General features: G+C 49.0%; 1 protein-coding gene across 1 annotated transcript; it reads left to right on the forward strand.

Annotated features, from left to right (window-relative positions):
• The first annotated feature begins 2,908 nt into the window (after positions 1-2,908).
• Positions 2,909-22,609, forward strand: Rbp1 (retinol binding protein 1). Its single transcript, XM_038323705.1, is given in 5 exon segments — positions 2,909-3,079; positions 3,081-3,183; positions 3,651-3,829; positions 20,742-20,843; positions 22,367-22,609. Coding segments are annotated over 5 exon segments (597 nt in total). The 5' UTR covers positions 2,909-2,920; the 3' UTR covers positions 22,421-22,609.
• The last annotated feature ends 3,969 nt before the right edge of the window (positions 22,610-26,578 follow it).

The raw sequence follows: 26,578 nt of genomic DNA on the forward strand, positions 1-26,578 counted from the left end.
GGTGGGTCTTAGGCCCTGGAGTGGGGCCTGAGGTCAGCAGTACCCCTCCCCCTTCTTTCACTCCTGTTTCCTCTGGCTAACGCATAGATGGTGTGGATTTGCCCTCTGTCATACCCCTTATATCTCTTTGTTCTTCGGGTCCCGCCATTCTGAGGGGTAAGTACCCGTTTTATGAATGTGGAGACTGAAGTGGAAAGAGGCCAAGTAACTACCCAATATCCCTCAGTAAGACAGTGACGTGGGTTATGTCAAAACATGTAATCTGCCCTAAAGCCCACGCATGCAACCAGACACAGCTGCCAGATAGTCATCAGCTATACCCCTCCATAGGCTCATATGTTCACAGTCTTGTTTCTCCGTTTGTGGAACTGCTTGGGAAGGATTAGAAGGCGTTGACTTGTGTGAAGATGTATGGGTGTGGTGTGCAGGAGGCAGGCTTTCAGGTTTCAGGCTCCTGCCTTCATCCCCAGAACACTCACTCTGCTCTGGATTATGAATACGAGTTTTCAGTGCCTCCCCAGGATCATTCCCCTGCTTTGTGCTTCCCACCATGATGGCCAGGGACCCCTATCCATAATAAACCCTTCCTTCTATAAGTTGTCGTTGTCCTGGTTTTATCACAACAATAGAAACCCTAACTCAGTGGTTCTCAACCTTCCTAACTCTTTAATACAGTTCCTCGTGTTGCAGTGACCCAAAACTATAAAATTATTTTCATTGCTACTTCATAACTATAATTTTGCTATTTTTATGAAACTTAATGTAAATATCTGTGTTTTCCAATGACCCTAGGCAACTCCTGTGGAAGGGTCATTCAACCCCTAGGTTGAGAACCACTGCCCCACAAGGAGCCTCTTAGAAGACCCAGAAGGGCAGGATTTTAGGGCACTAGAAAAAGAGACAGGCAGAGGCAAAGTAAACTAACTGACTACGTGCTCAGCAAGCCAGCTCAGTGCAAAGGTCAAGAGAGCAGGAGATGGCCAAAGTGGCCAGGGAGAGGAGTGGCCAGATCTGCATCCTCCCTGATGAGTAGCAGAGACCCGGAGCAGGACAGTGGGTAGAGGAACATGCTTTTGTCCAGAACACAAGGTGCCGCTCTAAGAACTGCAACAGACCAGGACTCAAAAGCACTACACTGGGCTTCGGCATAAACAGTCTCAGGAACCTCATCTCAGGGCACAAAGGGAAGGGGCTGGAGAGGGTGGAAGTTCCGGGAATGTGAGGGGGCAGGAGAAGAACTTTAGACTTGTTGGGAGTGGGGGTGGCTGAGGGACCATCAGTCCACCGTTTAAGAAACTAGCCAGTCCTCCATCCCAGTGAGTCAGGCTGACAAAGATGCTGTGTGCTGGGGCTGCCCCTCATTCAGTGTCTTAGACTAGATGATTTGGGCCAAGGCAGGACCTATCCTGCAACTGACCACAAAAGTGACTTCTTACACTTTTAGGTTATGTACAGCTAGGACAGGCTGCCTTGGCTACCCAGCCTAGCTGAGCTCTGCACTAACCGGGGAGGAGACCCAGGGCCAGGATCTGGATAACAGCCCACAACTTGAGCAACCCAGAGCCCGACAAAGGGCAGATGGAGACCAGGACTATGATGTGATATAACTGTGGCACTCAACCAGGATGATTCCCTCAACCCCAGAACCTGACAACATCTGGAGGCATCTTTGTGGAATTTTAGGGAGTCGGGGCTAGAAGTGCTACTGAAAATTCTCCAAGATACAGGTAGCTCTACATTCCTATAGCTCTACATTCCAATAGAGTTGAGGGCCAGAAGCCCTGGGGGACAGCAAGAGAGTGAGAGATGCTAAAATCCCAACCTTTCTCCCAGAGGAGAGGACACTTTCCTCACCCTGAGAGAATGTGCCCTTTAGTCATTTAGCCAAATGCCCTGAGGACTGGAGGAGGCATGGTTCTGTAGCTAGAAGAAAGCATACCACACCTCATTTCACAGGCTCCCAGGCTCTGATCTGTGCTAAGAACAATTTTAAAAGACATATTTAATCTTTCGTAGGTCAAAAAGTCAGCCACTGTGAATATGTCATCTCTTTGTAGCACACAGGTGGCAGGTGAGGTGTGATAAAGGTCTTCACTGCTACTGTTGCCAATGGCAGCAAGGATCAGAAGCCACGGAACACGCCCACCCCTACCCCCACCCCAGCCCTGATGCAGGCAAACGGGAGCTGCACTGGGTAAGTAGTGGAAGCCTACAAAACAATGGGGATTCGTTCTCAGCACAGGTATTGGAAAGGGCACAGAATATAAGTGAGAGAAGCCAAGTGCAGAATTAAGGGGAGGGCTGTGCTCGCCTTCTGTCGAAGGAGAGGAAACCACAATAGCCAGCAGCAGAATGACAGTTCACACCTGCAAGAAGCACCAATCACGGTACATGGGTTCACTTGGAGCGTTTTCTCGTCCAATGCACCTTTAATACCATCAACTTTGCTTTATTTCCTGGGAAAGCTGTGGGCAGTTGCGCAGCTCTTCATCCCCAGAGTTAAACAGACCAGCTTTTCCAAACTGGCCGGAACACTGGCAAGGAGCTTTAGACAAAGGCCTGGAAATGACCTCTTCCTTAATGGTAAACCCGGAGGAGACAAGTTCTCAACTCTCGAGAGGTCTGTGGGTGAGAGTTCCTGACGGTTGAAGAACTCCCAGGGGGATACCGGTGAGAATCCAGGTGCCTGAAGGACTCCCAGGAGGATACACAGAAATTAGGGCCAATAGCAGCTCTTCCCCTTCCACATCTCCTCTTTCTGGCCTGGGAAAGTGAAAAGAACAAATGCAAGATCTGAACCAGAAAGTGGCCTGCAGCAGGGACAAACCTAGTAAAGGCACCTTCCTCGCCCCCACCCCCGCCTTAGTCCCCGCCCCTGTCCCCGCCCCGCCCTTGTACACTGGGAGGAGGGAGGATTACAATGGATCCTCCTGCCGGCTTTGTGCACTCTTGGAATCCAGCTGTCACCGCCCCGCAGAGCCCCGTCTCCCCCGAGGGCTCCCATTTCCGGGCTGCCCACCACTCGGAGTGCATTGGCAGGCAGCGTCCAGGCCGAGCCTACAGCTACTCCCGCCTTCTCGGTGTCCGATCACCCCCAGACCGTCCCCAAAATGCCTGTGGACTTCAATGGGTACTGGAAGATGCTGAGCAACGAGAATTTTGAGGAGTACCTGCGCGCTCTCGGTAAGCGCGGTTTGAGGTGCGCAGTCCCGGGTTCCATGTAGACCCGGTCACTCCGAGCCCAGAGTTCGGCTGCCGGCTGCCAACTAGCGAGCCTGAGCTGTTAGGGTTAATTGGTGGCAAGAGTCCATTAGCTGTCCCTGGTGACAGATAATTCAATTAGTAGAACCGGCTTAGCTTTGCTAGTTTTGTTTTTAAAAGGCTAGCGAAACAAAACAAAACAAACAAACAAAAAGTTTATTTTCAAAAGAAAAAAGGGGCGGGGGGAGCACAGAAGGCCCTCAAAAGCCTCGCAACTTGAGCAAGGAATCCCAACCTTGTTCCTCCGTGCGATCGCTCCCGAAGCTGTCTAGCTAGGAAACTCTTCCTTTTCCGTTTTCTTTTCTTCTTCTTCTCCTTTTTTTTAAGGAAAAAAAAAAAAAAACAAACAAACAAAAAAAAACTCTACCTATCTCTCCGCACCCTTGCAGATGTCAACGTGGCCTTGCGCAAAATTGCCAACTTGCTGAAGCCAGACAAAGAGATCGTGCAGGACGGCGACCACATGATCATCCGCACGCTGAGCACTTTTCGAAACTACATTATGGACTTCCAAGTTGGAAAGGAGTTTGAGGAGGATCTGACAGGCATTGACGACCGCAAGTGCATGGTGAGGCCCCGCGAGCCCTTGATGTCGCCTACCCTGGGGTTCTGTTCTAGAGCTGTTCATTTGGAGGCAGCAAAGATCCTGTTTTGTTAAGGACTGCAGATCTTTCCTCCCAGCCCCAGGACCCCAGGGTAGGTAAAAACCACTCTTCAAATGCTGGTGGCTGGTGGTGGCAGCTGCGAAGGTTCCAGTTCAATGAGTCTCCATGATATTCAGGCTCTACCAAATGCTCAGACAGACGTGGCTGAGCCAAGACTCACCCTAACTGTGAGGAGATAGGAGCTCATCTATTTTACAGATAAAATTGACTTAATGAATCGGGTAGAGTAGTGGGGAGAGGACCTGGGATTCCCAACAAGGCCATGAACTCTTTGATAGGGAAAAGGAAGAAAGGAAGGAAGGAAGGAAGGAAGGAAGGAAGGAAGGAAGGAAGGAAGGAAGGAAAGAGGAGAAAACACAGGGACCCCTCCAAGCATAACCTCCCCAGTGATCTAGTGGGAAGTCTCTGTAGGGAGTAGGGGGCCTTGGCCTCTGCTGGAAGTCCCCTGGCCTGCTGCTCTTGCTGCAAAGCTGGAATTTGGCCCTGGCTCACCCTGATACCCACTGAGCCCTGAACTTCCTTTCAACCTTTCGCCCAATTCCTAAATCTATAGAACAGTGCCCAGCATCCAGAGCTAGAAGAAGAAACAGTAGGGCTACAGGAAGGCCCAGCCCCTGCTTCCTAAGAGTGGGAAACTAGTAACCCTCAGACCCCAATTAGCAATGCCCCAGCAGGCTCCGGAAGGTCAGTCTCAGGCCGCCATCCCCAATTGCGGGGATTTCTGGGAGGCCAGGATGCTCCCAGTGCCTCTTGTGTTGTTTTGGGTCCAGACCTCACTTGTGCCTGCTCCCAGGAGCTGCCTTGTTTTGCAGGAAGGAGGAGCTGCTACCCTTCCCTCACTTGTCAATGGCTGTCACCACACTGCTGCACTCGGTTACCACTGAGTTCAGCACTGCTCCCAAATCTCAGGCACCAGATGCTTACAGTCAGAAAAGACACCTTCAGACAGGGTCTGCCTTCTCTCCATTGCCCAAGACTGCTTCCGGGCCACTACATAGAACTCTGCTCCATACTTCAGTTCCCTCTTAGGGGTGCTAGCATAACAGATCAGATGTGCCTTCATTTGGGATCACTACAGTTCTGTGTGTGCTGGCTTGAACCTGATTGATCATTGTTGGTGATCACCTAGTAATACTAGGTGTCTACTGTGTGCCTGGTGATACTATAGTGTACACGAATTCACCAATTCTTCATCAGCTTTATACACAAGGTTTCTTCCTGGGTTAACTCCTCAGGGTGGGAGTTCCCTGCAAAACAGTGGAAGAGTCTGAATGAGCAGTCTGCCTCCCTTGGGTGTGGTTGGGACACCAGGCATGTAAGTACATACACACACACAAAAGCAAAGCACCGTCCTTGACATCCAAGAACACACAGCCTTTGTGTAAGACAGACTCTCAGAGGTCATAACAGCGTTTGTGTGCCAGGAAGACAAAGGGAGGCAAGGCAAGTCGTGGGGCAGTTAGGGGGGATCCTGGGGTTCTGGGGGAGGTCCCTTCTGCACTAGTTAGAAGGGGATGGGAGTTGAGGGGGGAGGATTTGGAGCTCAAAGGAAGGGGCAATGGCCACCTTTTCTTAGACCTTCCTGGTAGGTGAACCAGGGAGGGATCTAGCCGCAGGCTGAGCTGGATGATGCTGGGGCATTTTGGGGGGATCCTGGGCTGGTGTTCCTGTTATCTTCACTGCTGCAAGACTTGTTGGCAACACTCTCTCAGAGGTGGGATTGTTATCAAAGTTGGGGTGAGAGACAGTTCTCACTACCTGAGCTGAGGCCTGAAGGATAGACAGGAAGTAACTGTAAACGGCCAAACAGGAAAGGAATGAATGCAAGGCCAAGGGCAAGACAAGTGTCTGACAAAAAAGACAAAAAAAAAAAAAAGTTATTTCAGACCTGTTTCTTACTAGGTTCTGAGCTCAGCCTGGAGAGCTGGCTTCCTGGGTGCATCCGTATCTGTGGGCCATTGCAGACCCATGCCTGGTAGAAGCACAGAGGAATGAGGCACAGAGCTGGGGCTAAAGGAGCTATGGTTAGGGAAGGCCCCCACCTGAGCAGGGTCCTGAAGGACGAGGTGGGAAGGAGACAGAGTAAAACACAGCACTCAGAAAAGCAAGCGTGGGTGAGAGGCGGCTGTCAGTGAGAGAGCCGGTACTCTGCAAGAGCTTGTGTGTGGCTGGGCTTCAAATCATGACAGAGGGACAAAGGGTGATGAGGACCCGAGAGAGGACCTAAATGTGACCTGACAAGCCATCCAGGTGGGACCAGGCTCACATTCCTCTGCACAGGGTCAGAAGGCTGCTGGTGCAATGTCTCTGTTTCTTACTCTTCCATGGGAATCTCATCTGTATTCAGAGTGACAGCCAGAAAGAAGATGGAATCCAGCCTGCAGATGTATTTTGTTTGGCCTGCACAGTGTTTGAGCCAGTTGCCAATGAGGGCCAAGGAGTCTAAGATTTCATAGGGAGAAAAAAATAAAAAAGATTCTCTGCCTGACTGTTCTTACGAAACAAAACATCAAGGGCTGAAAACCTCGAACATGCGCTCTTGCTCCACGGTGTACGTCTCTCACCAATCAATACCTCCTCTACGTGAGCAGCTTGCCACCATCTTCCCCCACCTTGGTACCCGTGGGTCAAGTAGCCTTTGCCTTGTTTACTCTGTAGCTCCTGCTTTGGAGAAAGGCAGCATCTCTACACTTGTGCCTTTATAAAAAGCAGAAATGAGATGCAAAGGACCATAGGTCGCTGGCTCTAATCTACCTCACCTGCCGCCCTGGACGTGGTCTAGAAACATACGAGCTGTCGAGTGACTCTGGAGCCCCTAGCCCACCATTTCTAGTCTGGTCAGTAGAGATCTTTCTGGACCACAGGGCAATCAGAGGCCTCAGTTCTGGTAGATTTATAGGAAGGCTGAATGGGATCCAAAAGACACAAAAGATTTCCCCACTGTCTGTGATCTCTTTTGTCCATACTGTTTGGTATCGGACAAGACCAACCATGAGTATCAGATACAATCAACCTACGGGGATTTATCAGGGTGGGGCTGGGACAAGTAGGTGTTCTGCAGCTTCAGGTAGAGTTTCCCGCTTCTGGTCAAGACAGGCACTACAATCATTCAGGTCTTTGTCCTCAGCTGCCCTCCATAGTGAGTGGATCCTGTGGGACGAGACTGAGTCTCAGCTAGGAACCAGCAGTGAGCCTGGCTTCGCATGCTGGTGGCAGAAGGGCCATCTGTCATCCCACAGTGGACACCAGGTCAGGGTTTCCCTGGAAGAGACCGCTTTGTTCGCTTGGGTCTGGCGCTGCCTCCGTCAGCTTTGGCCTCGCCTTCATATCTAGCTTTGAACTTAGAATGACCCCTCCACGGGGCCTGCCTTCCGCTCCCAGCTCTTGGCCCACTGCCGCTTTCTTTGTTTTTATTATAAAAGGGTAAAAGGGAAGGAGAAAGAACCAAATAACAGAGGAAGAGAACAAAAAAGAAAAGCAAAGGGCCCCTTCCTCCTCTCAGCTGGTATCCTACCCCTCAAAGCTTATAACTGCTACAGTTTCCAGCGAGTGTATCGGAAAAGCCTTGCCACGTGTGTCTATCTGCCAGCTGATGAACTGGCCAAATTACCTGCCAAAGGCTAGAAGGGAGAAAGAGAAGAAAAGGAGAGAGGAGGGGAAGGGAGGAAATGGAAGGGAAGGATGGACCCGAAAGAGGAAAGGAGGGGAGAAGAGAGATGGGAAAATTCCCTTTTTCTGCATATAGTTTTTTTTTTTTAACTCCATGATATTTTTAGGCACCTCTCCTTATCTGCACTTTCAGATTTTTATTTTTTTTTAAACTGTCTGTGTTTCCTTCCCTCCCCTCCATATAACTTCCTTGCACATGCCCGTTTATTCGTTCATCCACATTCATCCAGCCAGGCATCTAATTATGTATGGCAACACATGAAATCCATCAAGCCTCTGTTAGCACTCTGGTTTAAACTCTTGCCAGCTTCCTGATCCTGTTCTTGACCCATTAGAGAGATCTTTGGGTTCTTGTGTTAACAAATGTCTTGCCAGTGGTAAAATGAACGCCTCAGGCTGCAGAACTCAGATGCCGTTGGATCTGGGAGCCTCGTGAGAGCCCCCCTGACCAGAACAGGCCCCTGCCTTCAGCTGGGTCTTTTCCAAGGCTTCAACACAGGATCTCTTTCATGTCCTAGCTTAAGTTCTCCGACCTTTGAAACCAGTGTCCGCAGCGTGCTTTTGAGGATTACAACCAGAAGAATTAAAGCAGCCAAACAAAATTTACAAAGTAGCTTTCAGGACTCCCGCTGGGAGGGTCTGAAGTTTTGCAAGGCAGGAGCTAGAAAACATAACGTGCAGTCAATCTTCCCTGCGCCTGCCTGCACCAAGCGCTCTCCCCACCTCTTTTTTTTTTCTTCGATCCTCACAGCAAATGCTCTTCAGTAGGGATCGTTTTTCCCATGTCATAGATAAAAACGGGGGCTCACACAGAAATGGTGTTTTTGAAGATCTCTGCCCCAATGTCTGTCAGGTAAGCAGTGAGCATCCGAAGGGTCAGAGGTCCTGGGCTAAGTGGGAATAGCTTGTGGCACTGTCAACACAGCTGCCTGCACGGTGAAGGCAGCTGATTAAACACCCTGCTTCTGTTTCCACATTCGTAAAATGGGCATCGTGATTGCTGTTCCGCCTGGCTTCCTGGGGTCAGTTCTGAGGACTGACAACGGAGATCATACATATTACCTTGGCTATGCTGCCAGGCCATATGCAGAATAGAGGACCAGCACCCCTGCTGATGCCCAGACAAGGCCTTTCATCTAGGAGGGCCAGGTGTTTGCTAAATAACTTGCAGCTGTTTGGTTTTTCTGGCCATCATTCCTTCCTTACCCTCCCTACCCCGCCCCATCCAGGAAGGTACCTGTTTTTACTGGTAGGAATTCCCTACTCTCTTTCTGGATCCTGGTGGGCCCACAACACAGCACCTCTCTGGGGACAAGTACCTGCAGACAGGGTGATGCATGCCCATCACGCCCTTTCCTAGGGTTTTATCTGGGGATTGAGGGAGAGAGATAACAAAGCTGATGCGACATAACCCTGAGACTCTCTGTGACCAGTGCCCGCACCCATCTTCCCACTCCCACAGCTACCTGGAGAAACCCAAGTGAAGGGGAAAACAAGACCGGGTCAGGGACGTGGGCATCGAGGGAGAGAGCGAAGAGGGGAGGAGAGAGCGAGCTTGGAGTGTCGTGGGAGTTCTCGACATTTTACAATTACGGGAATTGAACATTTTACAAATATATGGGAATACAATTTCCCATATAGTTAAGCTAACAGTGCATCTTTGGTTCTCCTTGAGCCCTGCGAACTGCATTCCCATCTCTTCTTGTGTCTGGAAACACCCTAAGACATTCAGAATCCAGAGCTCCTGAAATGACCTCCCAAATCTTTAGAACAGTGGTTTTCACACGCTTGAGCCTCTCTTGTCCAGAAGGTTCTTTGTCCTTCAGAGCTTTGGGGTTGGGCCTGAATGCTTGTCTTTCCCACAACCAGCCCCCAGGTGCTGCTGATGTTGCTGGTCCAAAGGACCACACTGATGATACTCTGAGGAACAGCTGGCAGGGCCAAGGCTCCCATGGCCTTCTCCTTATAATTCAGAGCAAGGATTTTCTTGCTTGATTAAAACTGCTCCCTTCCCGGAGTCGGCAGGGGGGATAAATGAGTGATGGGAGGTCCAGCTCTGTACCAGAGCGGGACAGGGCTAGGGACTGCCTGTGGATATCAGTCTTGCAACAACCCAAGATAGTTCCGGATTCCGGTGAGGGAACTGACTATGAGGATGGACAGACACAGTGTGCTGAGAAGACAGGGAATGACAGTGTTCAGGGAGTCAGGTTAGGCGTTTGAATCCTGCTTGCAGCTTCCAGCTGTTTTCCCGGAGTGATGAGTCCCCATGTCCTAATTTGCCAAGAGGAACCAGAAACTATACCCACCTATGGCGCTGTGCAATTTAAATATGATGATAAATTATATATTCTTTAATTGCAGTGTAACAAACTGTCTTGAAAACTAATACCTTAAAACAAGTCGTTTATTTCACTCACAAACACGCAATTTGAGCTTAAGATCAGAGGGGATGGCCCAGCTGGGAGCCTGAGGATTCTCTCTCCAGATGGCTTGCTCACGAGAGGAAGGCAGATGTGTGTAACATTTTTGTGAGCTCCGAAGGCACTGTAGCTTTCTGCTGCTGTAACAAAAATACCTGAGCTAATTTACATAGAGGGTGGCAGGGTTGACTTTGGCTTGCAGCCTTGCAAATTTTAGTGGATGGTTAGTGGGTGCTGTTCCTCTGGGGCCATGTCAAGGTGGTATAGGTCATGGAGAAACTCTTTACAGGGGATGGCTGTTTCATGGGCCATTAGGGGTAATGGCCAGAATAAAAGCAGGATCCCAATATCCCCTTCAAGAGTATCCCCTCCTATCACCAGAAGGCTTCTGAACAGGCCTCGACTCTTAAAAGTTGCAACACCTCCCAGCAGGGACATAGGCTAAGGGCCAGACCTTGAATACATGGGGCTTGGGGACACCTGTCCAAACTGTAGCATCTCCTGGCAACTCTCCTATATTCTGCTGGCGGAAGTAGTCAGAAAGACTCCCCCATCCCGTGTAGGAGAGGATCCAGGCTCCACCTCTGAGCAAGCAGGGTGTGGCGGAGCTCTGAACTAACACTGACTGATGCTTCAGGGGAGCTGGCAATGCTGCAAGCATTGTCTGTCACCATGGCCTCCGGCACGCTGTGACTGCCCAGCAGGTCTGGAGCTGGTTTCTTTGCCGAAGCTTTGAAGGTCTATCCAGATCAGGCTGTGTCTCTGACTAACATCAGTGGGCTCTGTGGGGGTGTGGGAATGGAGCCCCAGGAGGTGTGCCTGAGCCTGTCCTTTGTAGTTCGGGAGGGGGTGGGGATTTCTCACCTCCTGGGCCCAGCTCAGGAGCCCATCCTGTGGGCTAGAAGGGGAGAGTAACCTCTGTGCTGAGGTCTCTGCCTTCTGCCCAAGCTTCTCTGAGGACCCTCCTGCCAGAGGCCCCACAGGAGGACCCCGGGGAGTTCGTTCCTTTCTTCTGACAGTCACTCCTGTGACCATTTGTCCTCTAGAAATCAAGGCCTCAGTCAACTTCAGTCCTTTCTCTGCAGGCTCAGGAGTTCAGTGGTGGTTTTGACTTAGAGTTGATTGGAAACACTCCTGAGAACAAGGGCCCAAACCACCAGTACCTCTCTGGGGATCTTTTTTGAAGCATCAGTCACTCACTTGGTTTTCTAGAACCCTGCCACACCCTGTGTGTTGTGTAAATTAAATTGTATTAGAGTGCTTGGTGCACACACACACACACACACACACACACACACACACAGAGAGAGAGAGAGAGAGAGAGAGAGAGAGAGAGAGAGAGCACCCCTGCTAGCTCATCCAGGTACCTTTTCTGCTGACTGAATCCTTCATTAAAGTGCATTTTTATTGTTAACTGTTCAGACTTCTCTTGGGGTTTCCTCTGATATGCAGACACCCCAGGACAGCACCTCAAATACAAGGGGAGCACTGCACCTTTCCTTCCTTGTACCCCACCAGCCCTCCTCTTCTGAACTGAGAGTAGAAGGACAGCGGAGAGCTCTTCTGGGAAAGAACTGTAAACTGGATGTACACAAAGGGGTGGCAGGAAACACCCGCCCTACAACCATCTTTCCCACCTCACAGTGAAACTCTTCCTACATCCCGCCAGTGAAAAAAAGTCTCTGTCTGACAATGGACTGTGAGTCAGAAAATCGTCTTACTTCTGACTCAGACAGCCCACAGCCCATGCACGGGGCTGGTATTCCAGGAACACCTCTTTCCCCTTAAGTTTGCACAAAGGTGTCTGTGTGTAGGTTCTTAATAAAAATCCCCAACAGCCCCCCATAAACACAGCTCTGAGAGCTCCTGTGACCTTGTTTCTGTTGTGCTCTCCAGGGGTCCTGGAGAGCAGCACCCCCCTGCCTTTCCACTTTACACACTGGGGCAGAGGTGGGGGGAGTGGTGAGGAGGAGAGTTTCCAGGGTCACAACCACTTCATGTCTGTTGCCTTGGGCTTGAACTTTAGATGTTTGCAACTTCTAGTGTTGTGTGGTTCCGAGAACAAGCTGGCTCCTGCTGACTTCCTAAATTCCAAGTCCTCACGGGTGGCCAGAACGACTGGCTCTTTAACTCCAGAGACCACTACTATACAGCCATGTCAACGGTTGCTGTGAAGATAAAAGTATTTATGGGCAATCCGTCGGCCAGTTCCAAGGACTCTGTTTTGTAATATCCACCCCCTTCCGTCTGCACCACTCTGAATATCTTGCCTGTAATAACAGCAGTAATAACAGTTAACATCTCTTTTGCTTGCTGTGTGCCAAGCACGGCACTTCCTATGGACGGTTTCACTTAATGACTGCGGTACCTCTGCGGTCATCTCCCCTCCCCCATCCTCCACACTGGGGCTCACCACCTGCTCACACACTGCTCCCAGCTTGACACCTCCCAGAGCTCCTCAGGGCTGACCACCCTCTGACCTTAGGAAATAGCCACTGGCCACTCCAGACCCACTCCCCACCACACATCCCGTGTGGGGTGCCTTCCTTTGCTCTCTCTGCTCTCTCCTCCAGGATGATCTCTTGCCTCCTTTTGGAAGCGTAGTTACCCAGTGGTGGAGAGCTAGCCCAGGCTCACCTGTTCTCTTGGCCTTGTCTGGATTCCCCTTCTTGCCACCATCCTTCCTTTTGCCCAGGCTTCCTCTCTGCAGGGGTATCCATCTCTTTGGCCACCCATGACACTCGCTAATGTATCTGAGACTCTAGACAGCAGAGACCCTTACTTCTGCATCCCATGACCTGGCATGAGGGGTTCCAGTGTGTTTGGTAAATGAGTGTTAAGTGAAAACAGCAGGACAGTATAAAAGATTGCCATTGGCCCTGTCATACAAGATCTGCTCTAATCCAATTTAATAATAGATTATGTCTGCCAGGTATTTTCCTCTACCAGACATTCTTCTAATCACTTCCTCTCTCTCTCTCTCTCTCTCTCTCTCTCTCTCTCTCTCTCTCTCTCTCTCTCTCTCTCTCTCTCTCTCTCCTTTGATCTTTATAAAGAAGGTGCCAGATTCTTCTGCCTATGTTGCAAATAAGAAAGTGAAATGCAGGATGCAGGATAAACTCACAGCTGGTGGCTTTGGATCCAGGCCGTGTGCCTCTGAGTGCTAAGCAAAGAGAAGTGTGACTATTGTCTTAGGGGTCAGAGCTTTGCGGTGTCCCTTCATGAAGCACTGCCATGGGATGGACTCATCAGTGACAGGAGAGAGGGGTCCCTTTTGAAATCTGTTCTTCCGAGTCTTGGAAGGCTACGGCTGGCTAAGAAGCCCGAATTCAAGAGAGGCAATTATCCCTTGTCTTCCTGGAAACAGTTTTTCATCCAGGCCCTCTCCTGTCTAAGGAGTCTGGAAGTCAGTCACGGCCGTCAACTCTGCCGCCTGACCTCCTTTGAAATTTTATCTCTGTGTGAACTGTTGCCCCAGGAGGTCGGGAGGGGGGAATTACTTCCCCCTCCCCACTCTGAGCCTCTAGTAATCTGTGAAATAGGGGTGATTAGCAAGTCAGGGATAACAGCTTCTCGATGAAAGCTAAGTGATGAACCTACCTGTATTGAGAAAATCTTCAGGGTAGCATGGGCTGTTGGTATTTATCCTCCCACCCTGTGAGCTGTCACCTCAGGAGATCATTTCTGGGTTAGGCACCTGTATGAAGGGACACCTGCCCATCCAGGGAAGATGTAACAGGGCTGGGAGAGCGGATGATTTAAAATGGCATGTGGCACTCCATACCACAGACCAGGCTGGGTGAGGCCAGCAGAGGACCAGGTTGCTGCTGACCCAAGAGTCTGTGGCCTGCATGGGAACAGCCATGTTTGAGCTGACCCATTTGCAATGAGGAAATGGGAGCTGCAGAAGTGGGGTAAATGGCTCAGGCTGGCCTCCAGAAAGGAGTAGAGAAGGCTTGACCACAGTTCCATAACAGTAGCAGACTCCCCTGCGGCTGGGTAGAGGTCCCTGGTGGACAGTGGCCCTGTGGGAACAGAGGGCAGGTTGTGGGCTCAGAGTCTGACAGGAGATTATGGTCCGTACTTCATGTCTCTGTGTATCACCCCTCACTTCTTAGGCCCTTGAAGCCAGGTCACTCCTATGGCTGGCATATTCTATAAAACTCATCTGTGGAGGAACTGGCTGCCACATTGCCAGGGTTGTTTTGTCTTGTGGACAGAGGTTGTTCTGGGGTAGTCATTGAAAACTGCCGGCGTGGCCCTAGAATGGCTTTTGCCAATCGTTCATTCATTCAAAAACTTGTATGTACTTTTCTGCCACAAAGTAGTGACTGGCATCCCACATGTGGTAAGAGGATCCCAGACCCCCTGGAAATACCTCTCTGAGCTGCATACTCTTCCCTAGTTACTAAGAATGCATCCTATATTCCCCGGGTTCCTTATTTCTGTTTGCCAGGGGCTCCTGTGAGAGACAAAAGGCTTCTTTGCACTCAGGTGGGTCATCGCCTCCTGGATCCCTCTTCATCCTGCCTCCAGCACTCCCTGGGAGCAGGGGCAGGAAAGGCCACTACCTGGGCTTAACACAGAACCACCTTTGGCCAGCTAGAGCCCCAAAGACAACAAGAAGAAGAGGGTTGTAAACCTTCTAAGCAAATTCTGTTTTGGAAGTGCCAGGTCCAGCTTCATATAAAAGAACGGGAGAGTCCACCCTGGAAAGGCTGGCCTAGCGCTTCCTCCCTGCAGCCCTTCCCCTGCCAGCAATTCCTAGGCTGTTCCCTCTGCCTGGGATTCTTTGATTCCTCCTCTTCGCTCTCCTGCTTTACAGAACTTTCCAAAGTCAGTTCTAGTGTCATTCTTGGCCACACCTCCTTCAGGCTGCCTCTCCCTCTGGCGGGCAACCTCCTGCTTTCAAACCTTCAGCTCCCTAGGACCTACCATTCATTCTTGGGGAGGTTTCCTGGTGTGCAGGAAGCTGGGAGTTGGGGGGGGGGGATGCTGAATGCTGTTCCCAGCAGAGCCCAGCCACACCTCCTCCTTCTTGTGCAAGGCTCAGCTGAAACCAGGGGACTGCTGAGCACAGTTTCTGGCCTCTCTAAACTGAGAAGGACCAGGGCTCCAAGAGGTCTTGAGGTGTCAAGGTGATGTGTTCCTGACCTGCTCAGTACCCTGCCTGGCGCATTCTGAGTATCTGCACTTGTCACCATGGTGACCACAGTGGTGGTGACCATGACATGATACTGTCACTTCAACCAGAAAGCCTTCCAGTTGCCTGAACAGGGTTGGGTGGCACGGGCCTCCAACACTCTTCTGCCCAGCCTCTCACCCTTCCCTCAGAACCTTGGCCTCAGTGGCTAGCACTTTAGTATCTAGCACTTTCGGCCCTTTCTTTAAACGACTGGGGGAGGGGTGGGGGTGGAATAATGTACCAGGATTATTAATCTGGACATATTTCATTTCATTAGTCCTAAGACTCGTGTTACCGTTCTCTGTTAACACGGTAGAGCTGAAGACTCGTGCTGGAATTGCATTCTCTTGTGCCCACAAAGGTCTCGTCATGGCTGTATTCGTCCACAGTAGCTGTTTTTCAGGGCTCTTTATGTCTCTAATTACTCATTTGCATTTTAAAAGCCTTATTAATTTGGTTTTCATCTGCAAGTTAGCTTCACCCTGAATGAGCTGGTTTTAGGTGGGAGTAGACCAGAAAAAGAGAAGCCTCTACCTGTCCTTTGCATTCTAGGCCCCAAGGGCTGCAGGCTGGACTTTATAAGAAGCTTAGGGGTTTTGTTCTTTTGGTTTTCAGTTCTAAAGCTTGCAGATTATGGAAACACTGTGGCAGGCTCTCAGGACAGGGCCTGGTCCTCATGTGTTAGTGCTTAGGACTTCCTACCCCTCCTACCCAAGAGCCTTATTTAACACAGGCACCAAAGGCCGTCTTCACAATCCGCCAGGAACAGAAAGACTCTCAGAGTGAAAAGCATGTGTTAAAGGCAAACTGCAGGAGGAAAGGCCAATTTCTGTCTCTTACCCATTCACAGAATGTACACAAAAAGTGCCAAATCACTGTCTGAGCTTTGCCTTTTGCCCCCAAATCTAAAGAGTGTGGGTGTTGGGGTTAGAGTCAGGTCAGGCCTGGCTCTGGAGTTTTCACACAGAAGTCATCACAGGCACAGTGTCTCCTCTTACTACCTGCCTCTGGATCCACAGAGACAAGACTGAGCCAGAGGTGGGTCCAGCAAGAGAGAACCTGGCAGGGCTGGGTAGACAACATGGAGGGATAGAAGTGACCAGTCATCCCTGTCCTTGGAGTGTCAGCATGTGGGAACTTTAATAAATGTCACAAGTTTCCTGAGAGCCACATTGAGTCTCGTGTTTATAGTTCATGTCAGGTCGCTGTCACAACCACTACTAGTCACCTGAAAGGAACAAAGGAGCACAAAAGCATCCCTGGGACAGGTCACTCAGACTTCTTGGCTGCAGTAAGTACCAGCTGGGATTTCTGAGTGGATGGAAGGGGGATAATGGCTCATGAAATGATAGTCCCTTGTCAGAGTGGTGTGAAATTATCCTCACTCATCTCTTGGCATGTCTCTCCCTCAGAAAGCTGCTGACAGAGCCAAAGAGATGTGAATTATTGTTCATTTTTAATAAAAGCTTAGACAAGATTTGCTTATAAGCTGCCACCCTGGCCCTAGTCCTGTTGTACTTTCCTGTGGTGTTGGTAAGAACTGCTGAGAGTCAGAGTAGCAGTGAGACTGTCCCCTGCCTTGTCCTTGGATGTATCTGACCTTCATTTCTAAGGTGGGGTTCCTGAGTCTGGGGCATAAGTTCATATCACGTGTACACACACACACACACCACACACACCCCACACACGCACGCACGCACACACTAGGCATTTCCTGTCCTTGAGACTTGAAAAGCATCAGGAATGTCCTCCTAACTGAAGTCATATCTCAGTCATGCCCGTTCCCTGACACTGGCACTGGAGGGTAAATGGGTTTGAGTCTGGAGATCCAGTTGGCATGGTCATCAAAAGCTTTTAAAAAATCTACACACAATTCCCTAAGACAGTTCCTCCTCAGGACATATGTCTTGAGGAAATGTGTTAAAAACTATGTGTACAAGAAAATCTTTTTATACTAGTGTAGAATTATAAAATATCCAATGCCCGAGGAGAAGTAATTAGCTGAATAAAGTGGTGTATGTTCACTGAAACATCATCAGGACCAGCTTCAAAGGCCTCAGTGTGAGGCAGACCCCAAGGGGCTCCTTGCCTGGCTGGATGGTCTGCTGTTGCTATCTTCAAATCCTGATGTTTTTGAATAAGAGTCCATGATTTTCATATTACTCTGGCCCTTACAAATTATGTGGCCATTTTCTGGATAGAACATAGCAATGAAAAGAATGCTTTTGGAGACCATTTGTCAAAGTGGGAGTAGTCTCTAAATGAAGAGACAATAAGGCATAAAAGAATGGCATAAATAATGCAACCCTATCTAGGTATGTTGATAAACAACTAGACAGAAGTAGACCAAATGCTGGACAGTTATCACTGAAGAAGCAAGATGGCATAGACTTATTTCTATTTCTTCTTTTCCATTATGGAGGGCTGATATGAGAAGTCCTTCTGTATATGTGTGCTTTTATTGGTTAATGAATAAAGAAGATGCTTTGAGCCTATAGCAGGGCAGAACAGACCTAGGCAGGGAAAACTAAACTGAATGCTGGGAGAAAGAAGGCAGAGTCCGAAAGATGCCTCGTAGCCGCCGCCAGGGACAGACCTTGCCAGTAAGCCACAGCCACATGGTGATACACAGATTAATAGAAATGGGTTAAATTAAGATGTAAGAGCCAGCCAATAAGAAGCTAGAGCTAATAGGCCAAGCAGTAATTTAATTAATACAGTCTCTGTGTGATTATTTCGAATCTGGGCAGCAGGGAATGAACAAGCGGGCTCCTACAATAGAGGGTCTGCCCATTGACTAACTTTTTGGGAAAAAGCAAAACTGTAGATCACAACTGAGATCGAACCCACCTGGCGATTCCTAGATGGGGTCAGGAGCCCTTCACCAGCAGAGTAGGTTTCTACATAAACACAGGTTTATGATCCGTTGCTGAGGAAACCAAGTGTTCTTAGGAACTCTTTGAAGCCAAGGACTCATTTCCCCATCCCTCTTCCCATCTGGCATGAATGACATCCAGTAATGGCTTTGTGCTGCCTTGGGGACATAAAGTAACAGCTTTGTCCCATCGCAGTCTCACGGGACACGGACTACGCTTTATTCTGACCGGGATACTGGACTTTCTCAAGTTTGAGGCTACACATGTGTTCCAACTGAGTCTCTGATTCAAGGAGAGGAGCCACCCACAAGTCTCCCTGTGCTCCTCACTATGAACCCCCTGCAGGAGCTGAGGTCAGATTTATACCTGTGGTACACAGCTGGCTGCACCCACCTCCCTCCTGTGTATCTCTGTTCATGCCATTGAGTGCAGCGACACACATGCAAGGCATGCATGTGGAGATCAGGGAACAGCCTCACGTGTCGGTTCTCACCTTCCACTTTCTCTTAGACATACATGGTCTCTTGTCCACTGTTGCTCATGCGAGGCTGATTGGTCCACTGGTTTCAGGCAGTTCTGTCCACCTCCCATCTGCTTTGAGGGGCACCCTGGGATTATAGACGTGCACTACTGTGCATAACTTTTAATTGTGAGCTCTGAGGACCCAAACTCAGGTCATCAACTTGTGCAGCAGGCAGTCTGCCTGCTGAAATGTCCACCCAGCACTGTTTGTGTGTGTGCACACGCATACACCCATCTGCACAGGCAGGTGCATGGACACGTGTATGGAAGCCAGAGGTCCACCCTGGGAGGCATTCTGCAGAAGTGCCTTCCACATTTGTGTTTCTTTTCTTTTTTTCTTCTTTGTTTGCTTGTTTTTTTGTTTTTTTGTTTTTTGTTTTTGCTTTGTTTTGTCTCCCATTAGCCTGCGGTTCTCAGATTAGGCTGGGGTCCCAAGCATCTTCCAACATCTGTCTCCTAGCAATGGCATCATAAGCACAGGTCATCACCAGACTTTTTACATGAATGTTGGAGCTCTAATTCACATCCTTCTATAGATGTACTGATCCATCTCCCCAGTGCATGAACTCATTGAAGGCTCATCTCAACAGCAGAGGGCAGTAGTGATCAGCAAGCCCAAAGACGGGGCTGGTACCCCTTCAAGGGCAGCAAGGAGAAAGGGGAAGATCCTAGAAATCCTCACTCCACACTCATTGCCCAGATTTTTCCTCTCTCCCATCCGCCTTAGGCTGTTACCGGTGGTCCTGATGCTAAGCTGAGTACAACAGAGAACACAGGAAGCTTGGAACCTGGGCTATCTAAAGCCTCTGAGTCAGCGCCCTCATGACTGGTGGGGATGCAGGGCCTCAGAGTCAGTGTTAAACTCACTCAGTGCCACACAGTGAGCAAGAGTGAACAGATCCCTTCGCAACTGACAAGGACCTTCCCCAATGGCAAGGATGTGTATCCAAAAGGTGGGCACGATACGTGGGCGACGTCCTGGGCGTGTCTGTTCACTCAGCTGAGGTTCTGTTGACACCGGGTGTTATTCACTGGCCATGCTAGGGATATCAGTGTGAGCTCTGGCCCTCTTTTGAGTCCCCTATCCACCCCTGTGTTACTGGGTAGGTCCTGGCTGCTCCAAAGAACCAGAAACTCCTCAGAGATGCCTGTCTCCCCATCTCAGCATCTGGAAGGACATACCATGCTCTGTGAAGGTGGGATGTGGGGATGAGCTGTATCCGATAGAGCACAGCCTATAGGCTGCTGGTCTCATAGGACAGGACCAGACACAGTTCAAGTCCTGAGTACTCGCTCCTTATTCCATCCTTCCTCTGCCTTCATCTCACGACAGACCACCAAGCACCTGTCTCCCCTGGGCCCACCCTTCCTCTTTGGAGTCCATCCCAGTATCTCTTCCTCCCTGGCTTCCCCTTCCTTAACTTACTGCTGACCTCCTTAAAGTCTCTCACATGAGACGTAAGTGGCATAAGGTCTTTAAAACGAAGCCACACAGCAGAGTGGAAGAGGGGACTTCATAGCCCCACCGACCTTAACCTGGGCCATATAAGGAGATTCCAGCCCATGTAGCAGGCTACAAACATGGAGATTGAGACTTGGTTCAGAGGGGCAGGTGGCTGTCAGCCAACACCTGGAGCTGGCTGTTGATATCTGAGGTCATTAACCCCGGGAGATGAAGGGTCTTTGAGGGCATGGGTGAGGCCTTGTTGGTATTACAAGACCTAGCGAAAGCTGAAGTGACATTGATTGAATGGCTGATCTGTCGGGGGATAGACAGGGTTCTCCTCACAGACAAGATGCGGGAACAAAACCCTGACTGGCAAACCCAGACGCAGCCTGTGCTCAGCCCGGAAGCCCCTCCTTCCAAATCCCCATTCTCAACCCTATCTCAATGACATTTTCCCTTCCTAATTGCCCTTTTAAATGGAATTTATGAAGGTTTTCATAAATTTTAAAACTGATCTGCACACTTTAATAAAAGCATGTGGTGGGCAGGGAGTATTGAGCTGCAAATTTTCTACACTAAAATTGCCAGAAGCGCATCTTGAATTATTGAGGTCAGGAAGCATCCCTCTCTTCCGGTCTGAGGGGGGGGGGATGCTTCCCCAGAACTGACTACTGTGGGTTTTTTGCTTGGCAGACCACAGTGAGCTGGGACGGCGACAAGCTCCAGTGTGTGCAGAAGGGCGAGAAGGAGGGGCGTGGCTGGACCCAGTGGATCGAGGGTGATGAGCTGCATCTGGTAGGTTCTATGGTGGGGTCCCGAACTGTGCTCCCCACAGAGGTCCTTATTCCCTGCGGAAGCAATGGATGCTGAGAAAGAACAGAGGCCTTGGTTCTACTCTAAAGTTTCTCCTCTAAGGGTCTGGAGAAGACGCCCGAGTGACTCAGAAATTTGTTTTCAAGATCTAGGCTGACCCTAGGTCCAAGGAGAGGGTGCAGGTAGAGAGGTATTTGGTAGGACTGGCAGCTGGCAAGGCCCTTCTGTTCTCTGGAAATGAGAATCAGCTTCCTATTTTGGTGGTGAAAATGTGGAACTCCAAGAGGCTGGCTTGCATGTTCGGTTGCACTTCCACAAAGCATGGGACTAACCAAATTTGCTTCCAAATAATTCCTGCCGAATTCACCAGGAGACTATGATCTCAGTTTAGGCCAGGGGCCAGGAAAGGTTTTCCTCAGTTCAGTCCTGTTCTCCACCCTCAGCCTCAGGTCAAAGCCACTTCCACTCTGTCTTCAGCATGGGAAAGCAAGCACAGAGGCCTGAACCACCTCAGAGCTAACAGTGCCCGTGTCATCTGAGGGGGGAGTCGCCTATCACTCCTCTACCCTGGAACTCCCCAACTACCCTTCTGCAGAAGGGACCTGGGCCAGAGAACCCTAATCCTGGGCCACTCACTGGTCCTCAGCTGTCCCCACCCTCATCTGATGACACCATCCTGCCGCGTATGAGCTCGGCAACTGCGAGAAGAGGAGGCCAGCTGCTGGAGGCCTGTGCTCCTCAACTCAGGCTCCACCCTGGGCCTCCGTTTGCTTAGCTACAAAAGGGGCAGGCACAATCTCAGTGTCCCCTCACTCAGTGTCCCCTGCTGCTCTATGCCAGAGGCTACAAATCGGGCTAGGAAGGTTCTCAGGTGGTTTCACATGGCTCCTAAAGGGCTCCAAGCTTCTTGGGTCAACACTTAAACTTCAGTGAATGTCACGCAAATGTCCAGTTTCCCAGCTCCACTTCCCAATGACTCAGAAGACACAGAGTTTAACTGCCATTGACCTATGGCCTTATGTCCCTGTGGGCAGATCTTGGGCTATCTTGGTTGCTCTTAGAACTCGCTTGAAGGCAGGCTCCACCCACTGAGATACTGGCAACTCAACACTATCCTCAAACTCCAGGTAACTCCAGTAGACAACCCAGGCTTAAATCCTTGTACTCTGAAGCAAACTAGCGAACCAGTTCCTTCGAGCCTGAGCACAGACTATCCCAAGCCTGGGTTCCTAAAGCTCTTTGACTTTGTAAGGGAGCAGGAAGAGGGATACCATCAAGGACTCATATTGGTCAACTCAGAACCAACCCTTCTACCAGCTGGCTGGTAGGAATCAGAGAGCCTCATCTCTGTGGTTCCCACTCCATCATCAACTGTCTAAGGAATTAGTTAAGCTCATGCAGAATGATAGTAGCCATTCAGTATGTTCCAAGTCCCTGTCCTGAGATGCTTGGAGCCTCAAATGTAACATTGCTTCAGCTAATAATGAGTGTCTTTATTATTGCAGGAGATGAGAGCCCAGGGTGTGATCTGCAAGCAAGTGTTCAAGAAAGTGCACTGAGAAGATAGCCTTGGTCCTGAGGAGCAAATAGGATGGGTCTGTGGTCAGGAGCACCCCCAACCCCCTGCCTCGCATGGGTTTGAAACACATAGCCACCCAGGCATCTACCGTCAGAGTCTGTCTCGTCATCTTGTCTCTTTTCCTTTTCTTGAGATGAAGCTACCCTCAATAAAGGTGATCTCTGTTTAAGATGTGTGTTTTGGAGAAATTCACATCCACCTATGCTTGCTTTTTCTGCAGGGCCTCTGAGGCCAGTTTCTCCTGATGCCTCCCTTGGGTAGAGGGAGAAACTGCAAAGCCACAGAAGATTCAGTACTGAGGGTACATCTATGCATCTTTCCCCAGAGGCACACGCTTAGCTCTTAGAGGAACACGCTGTGCTTGGTTTGGTATCTATCATCTGGGTGTTAAGTATTCTGCAGATCATTTGTCCAAACCAAGTCACAGTGTAGTGAAGCCATAGTCACCATGAGCCTAGTCACTGAGAACCTTAAGAGATCTGACCAGCAGAATCTGGCCTCACCGGTGCACCACACACCCAAGAGATGCCTTTGTGTTACCCATGAATGAAATGGAAATGAACAGAATTTTCATTCAAAACTAGAATGAGATGAACCGTAATCCAAATCAGTTACTGACTGGATTTGACTCCACCCGACCCACTGGTGGGCTGATGCCAAGCCATTCTTCTCACTATTCTAATGAGACATGAAATCCTTCTAGAAAGGGAGAGCGGCCTCAGTGTCACACCCAAGCGTAAGTGATTGCTGGCTGTACTACCACTGCTGTAGAGAAATGTAGAGAAGAGGCTGGACAAAAGCTCAGCAGTTAAGAGTGCTAGGTTGAGCGAGTCCTGACATGCAGGGCAGCTCCTCACCACCTGTAGTGCTGATTCCATGTGATTGGCTATCCTAGTCTGGCTACCTTGGGCTCCTGCACATACCTGGTGCGCATATATATATATATATATATATATATATATATATATATATTTTCTGGCACATACTTTTAACAGGGCAATGGTGGCAGACGCTTTTAATCCCAGCACTTGGGAGGCAGAGACAGGTGATTGCAGTGAGTTCAAGGCCAGCCTGGACTACAAAGCAAGTTCCATGACAGCCAGGACTGTTACACATAGAAACCCTGTCTTGAAGATAGATAGATAGATAGATAGATAGATAGATAGATAGATAGATGATAGATAGATAGATGATAGATAGATGATAGATGATAGATAGATAGATGATAGATAGATAGATAGATAGATAGATAGATAGATAGATAGATGATAGATAGATATTTAAATGAAAGAAACAGGAAAACAACTGGGAGATGTGACTGTGTAATGAGTGCATGCATAAGATCCTAGGTTCAATCCAGGGGAGAAAGAGAACACCAGCACTGGAAGTGGAGTAAGGAAAGGCCCACATGGAGGACAACCCCTCCATAATTAACCTGACAATCAACTAATCAACCCAACTGAACTCCACACTTTGGAAAGAGTATTGGGTTAGGAGTCACATGCAGAGTTCAAGACCCACTTCACTGCTCACAGAGCAACTCCACAGCAGCCTAGACCCTGCTGCTGCCAGAGCATCTGCCATCCCTCCACACAGGCAGGGTGTGAAGCCTGCAGACTGCCCGGCACTGGAACATTCTCACACCCAACTACATATCAGACAGACACCTAGGGAGTTCTTCATTCTCTTCCTCCTCCTTCTCCCTGCTCACCAAACCCTGATTACTCTGGAATTTTTTTATTTATTATTTGAGATTTTTGTTCAGGATATATTTTTATCATGTTCTTTCCCATCCCCAAACTTACTGCAGATCTTTCACCGCTCTATCTACCCTACTTCAAATTCTTTCTCTTTAAAGAAAAAGACACTGAAAACCACGGAGTCTGATTCACGTTGGCCATCTGCTCACCGAGCTTTCCTCCCACCACCTCTCTAGTGAAGAAAACCTGTTTGTTTGATTGTTTTTCTCTCCCAGAAGCCATTATTTGTGAATACTTTCTTGGCTCTTGATAGAACTCTGTGTCCACTTCCCCTCCTTTGTGCTGTTTTTTTTTTTTTAATCTGACTTAAACTTGTATAGGTCTTGTGCATACTGTCTCAGTCTCTGTAGTTCTTTTGTACATCTGCCATGTTGCGTCTGGAAAATGCTTTTTTCTTGAAGTCACCCACTGTCTCTGGATCCTATATCTCTCAATTTCCCACTTATATCCCTCAGTCCTTCAGAGAGGAGTTTGATAAAGACATCGATTCAGGGTTGAGCTGATGTGGGAGAGTCTTCTGTTTGTGTTAATTTCATTCGTTAATAAAGAAACTGCCTTGGCCAGCCCTTAGGTGGGTGGAGTAGACAGAACAGAAGAAGGAAGTGAGGTAGATGACTCAGTCAGATGCCACGCCTCTCCTAAGTTAGTCAGACTGCCGTGCCTCTCCTTTGAGAGAGAGGCGATGAAACTCCAGCCCAAGATGGACGTATGCTAGAAACTTCCCCGGTAAGGTACCACTTCGTGGTGCTACACAGATTATTAGATATGGGTTAATCATGTGAGTAAGAGGCTGAAACTAATATGGGCCAGGCAGTATTTAAAAGAATACAATTTGTGTGTTGTTATTTCGCGTGTAAAGCTAAGCATGCGGGAGCAGGGCGGCGGGAATCCGGCCCACAGCTCCTCACTACATTACTTCAAAGTCTCTCACTCTTTGCATAGTGGCCAGTTCTGGGTCTCTGTGTTAATGCCCATCCACTGCAAAACAAAACTTTTCTGCTATGTTCAGTTAGTAATATAATAGCAGGATTTCCCCTAGGCCCATGAACTACCTAGTCTCAAATTCTTAGACTCTAACAATACAGGTTTCATCTCACGGAGTGGCTCTTAAATCTGATCAAAAAAAAAAGGAAGGAAGAATGAGAAAAAGGAAGGAGGAGGAGGAGGAGAAGGAGGAGGAAGAGGAGGAGGAAGAGGAAGTCGTGGTGATTGGTTATTCCCATTACATTTTTACCATGGTTGTACCACTGGGCATATCTTGCAGGCGGGCCACTATTATAGCTCACAGGGTTGGTAGCTGAGTCAAATTGGAGATTATTTTTCTCCTCTAATAATGTATAAAAGCACCATCTAGCACTATGAATGCAAGCCAGTAGAGGCAAAGCTTCCAGTTGAGTGCCAGATAGTTTTCCCCGTGTTCTGTGCCATAATTATGAGGTGTCTTCAGCAATAGGATCTTACTGACAGATTATGTCAGGGTAACCAACAGCATTGGCATTAGGCTACAGAGTTTGAGGAGTCTGTGGGAGCCTTTTAGATAAAGATTCAAAAAGATGAAACCCATTCCTGGTACTGGGGGTTTTATTTGGTAACATATGATGTCTAGTTGGGATATTGTCTCCCTTACATATATGGTGACTTCATTTAAATTCCTTTCACACACGTGTGCGCACACACACACACACACACACACACACACGGAAGTTTCTATAGTAGGAAATTTTAATATGACTTTTCAAAGGGCCTCAACCCTGCCCTCAAATCCCCTACCCCCTTTAATCTTCTTGTTTAATTTCCCTTCCACCCCTTTTTAACATTATATTTTATTTCCCTTTACTCAGAAGACTCCCTTTCCTCTCTGGCCCCTTACTAGCTATCTCCTCTGTGGTTATTCTGAATGAAATACATAAAAGCTAACATATGCATATAAGAGGAAGCATGAAACCTTTGTCTTTTGGGGCTGGGTTACCTCACTCAGAATAATTGTTCCTAGCCCCATCCATTTACCTGCAAATTTCATAATTTCAATTTTCCTCATGGCTGAATAATACTGTCTTGTATAAACGTACCACATTTTTGTTGCCCATTCACACCACAGGTTCCCATACTTCCTCATGTATTCATCACTTGATGAACCTCTTGGCTTTCTCCAATTCCTGGCAATTATGAATAGAACAGCAATAAACATGGGCAAGCAATTATCTCTGTAGTAAGATGAGAAGTCCCTGTGGAGTTCTTACCGTCTCCCGGCTGTTCCCCAAATCAGTTCTATTTGGGAGATATCAAAGCACCAGGCATCTTTAGTTTTTAACGTTCCCAGACGATTTGGAATGCCACCAGAATTAAGAGCTGCTGCCCTGGGCCAGGGGTTCCCAATG

The sequence above is a fragment of the Arvicola amphibius genome, chromosome 3 (genome assembly GCF_903992535.2).
Source record: "Arvicola amphibius chromosome 3, mArvAmp1.2, whole genome shotgun sequence".
Taxonomy (NCBI): domain Eukaryota; kingdom Metazoa; phylum Chordata; class Mammalia; order Rodentia; family Cricetidae; genus Arvicola; species Arvicola amphibius.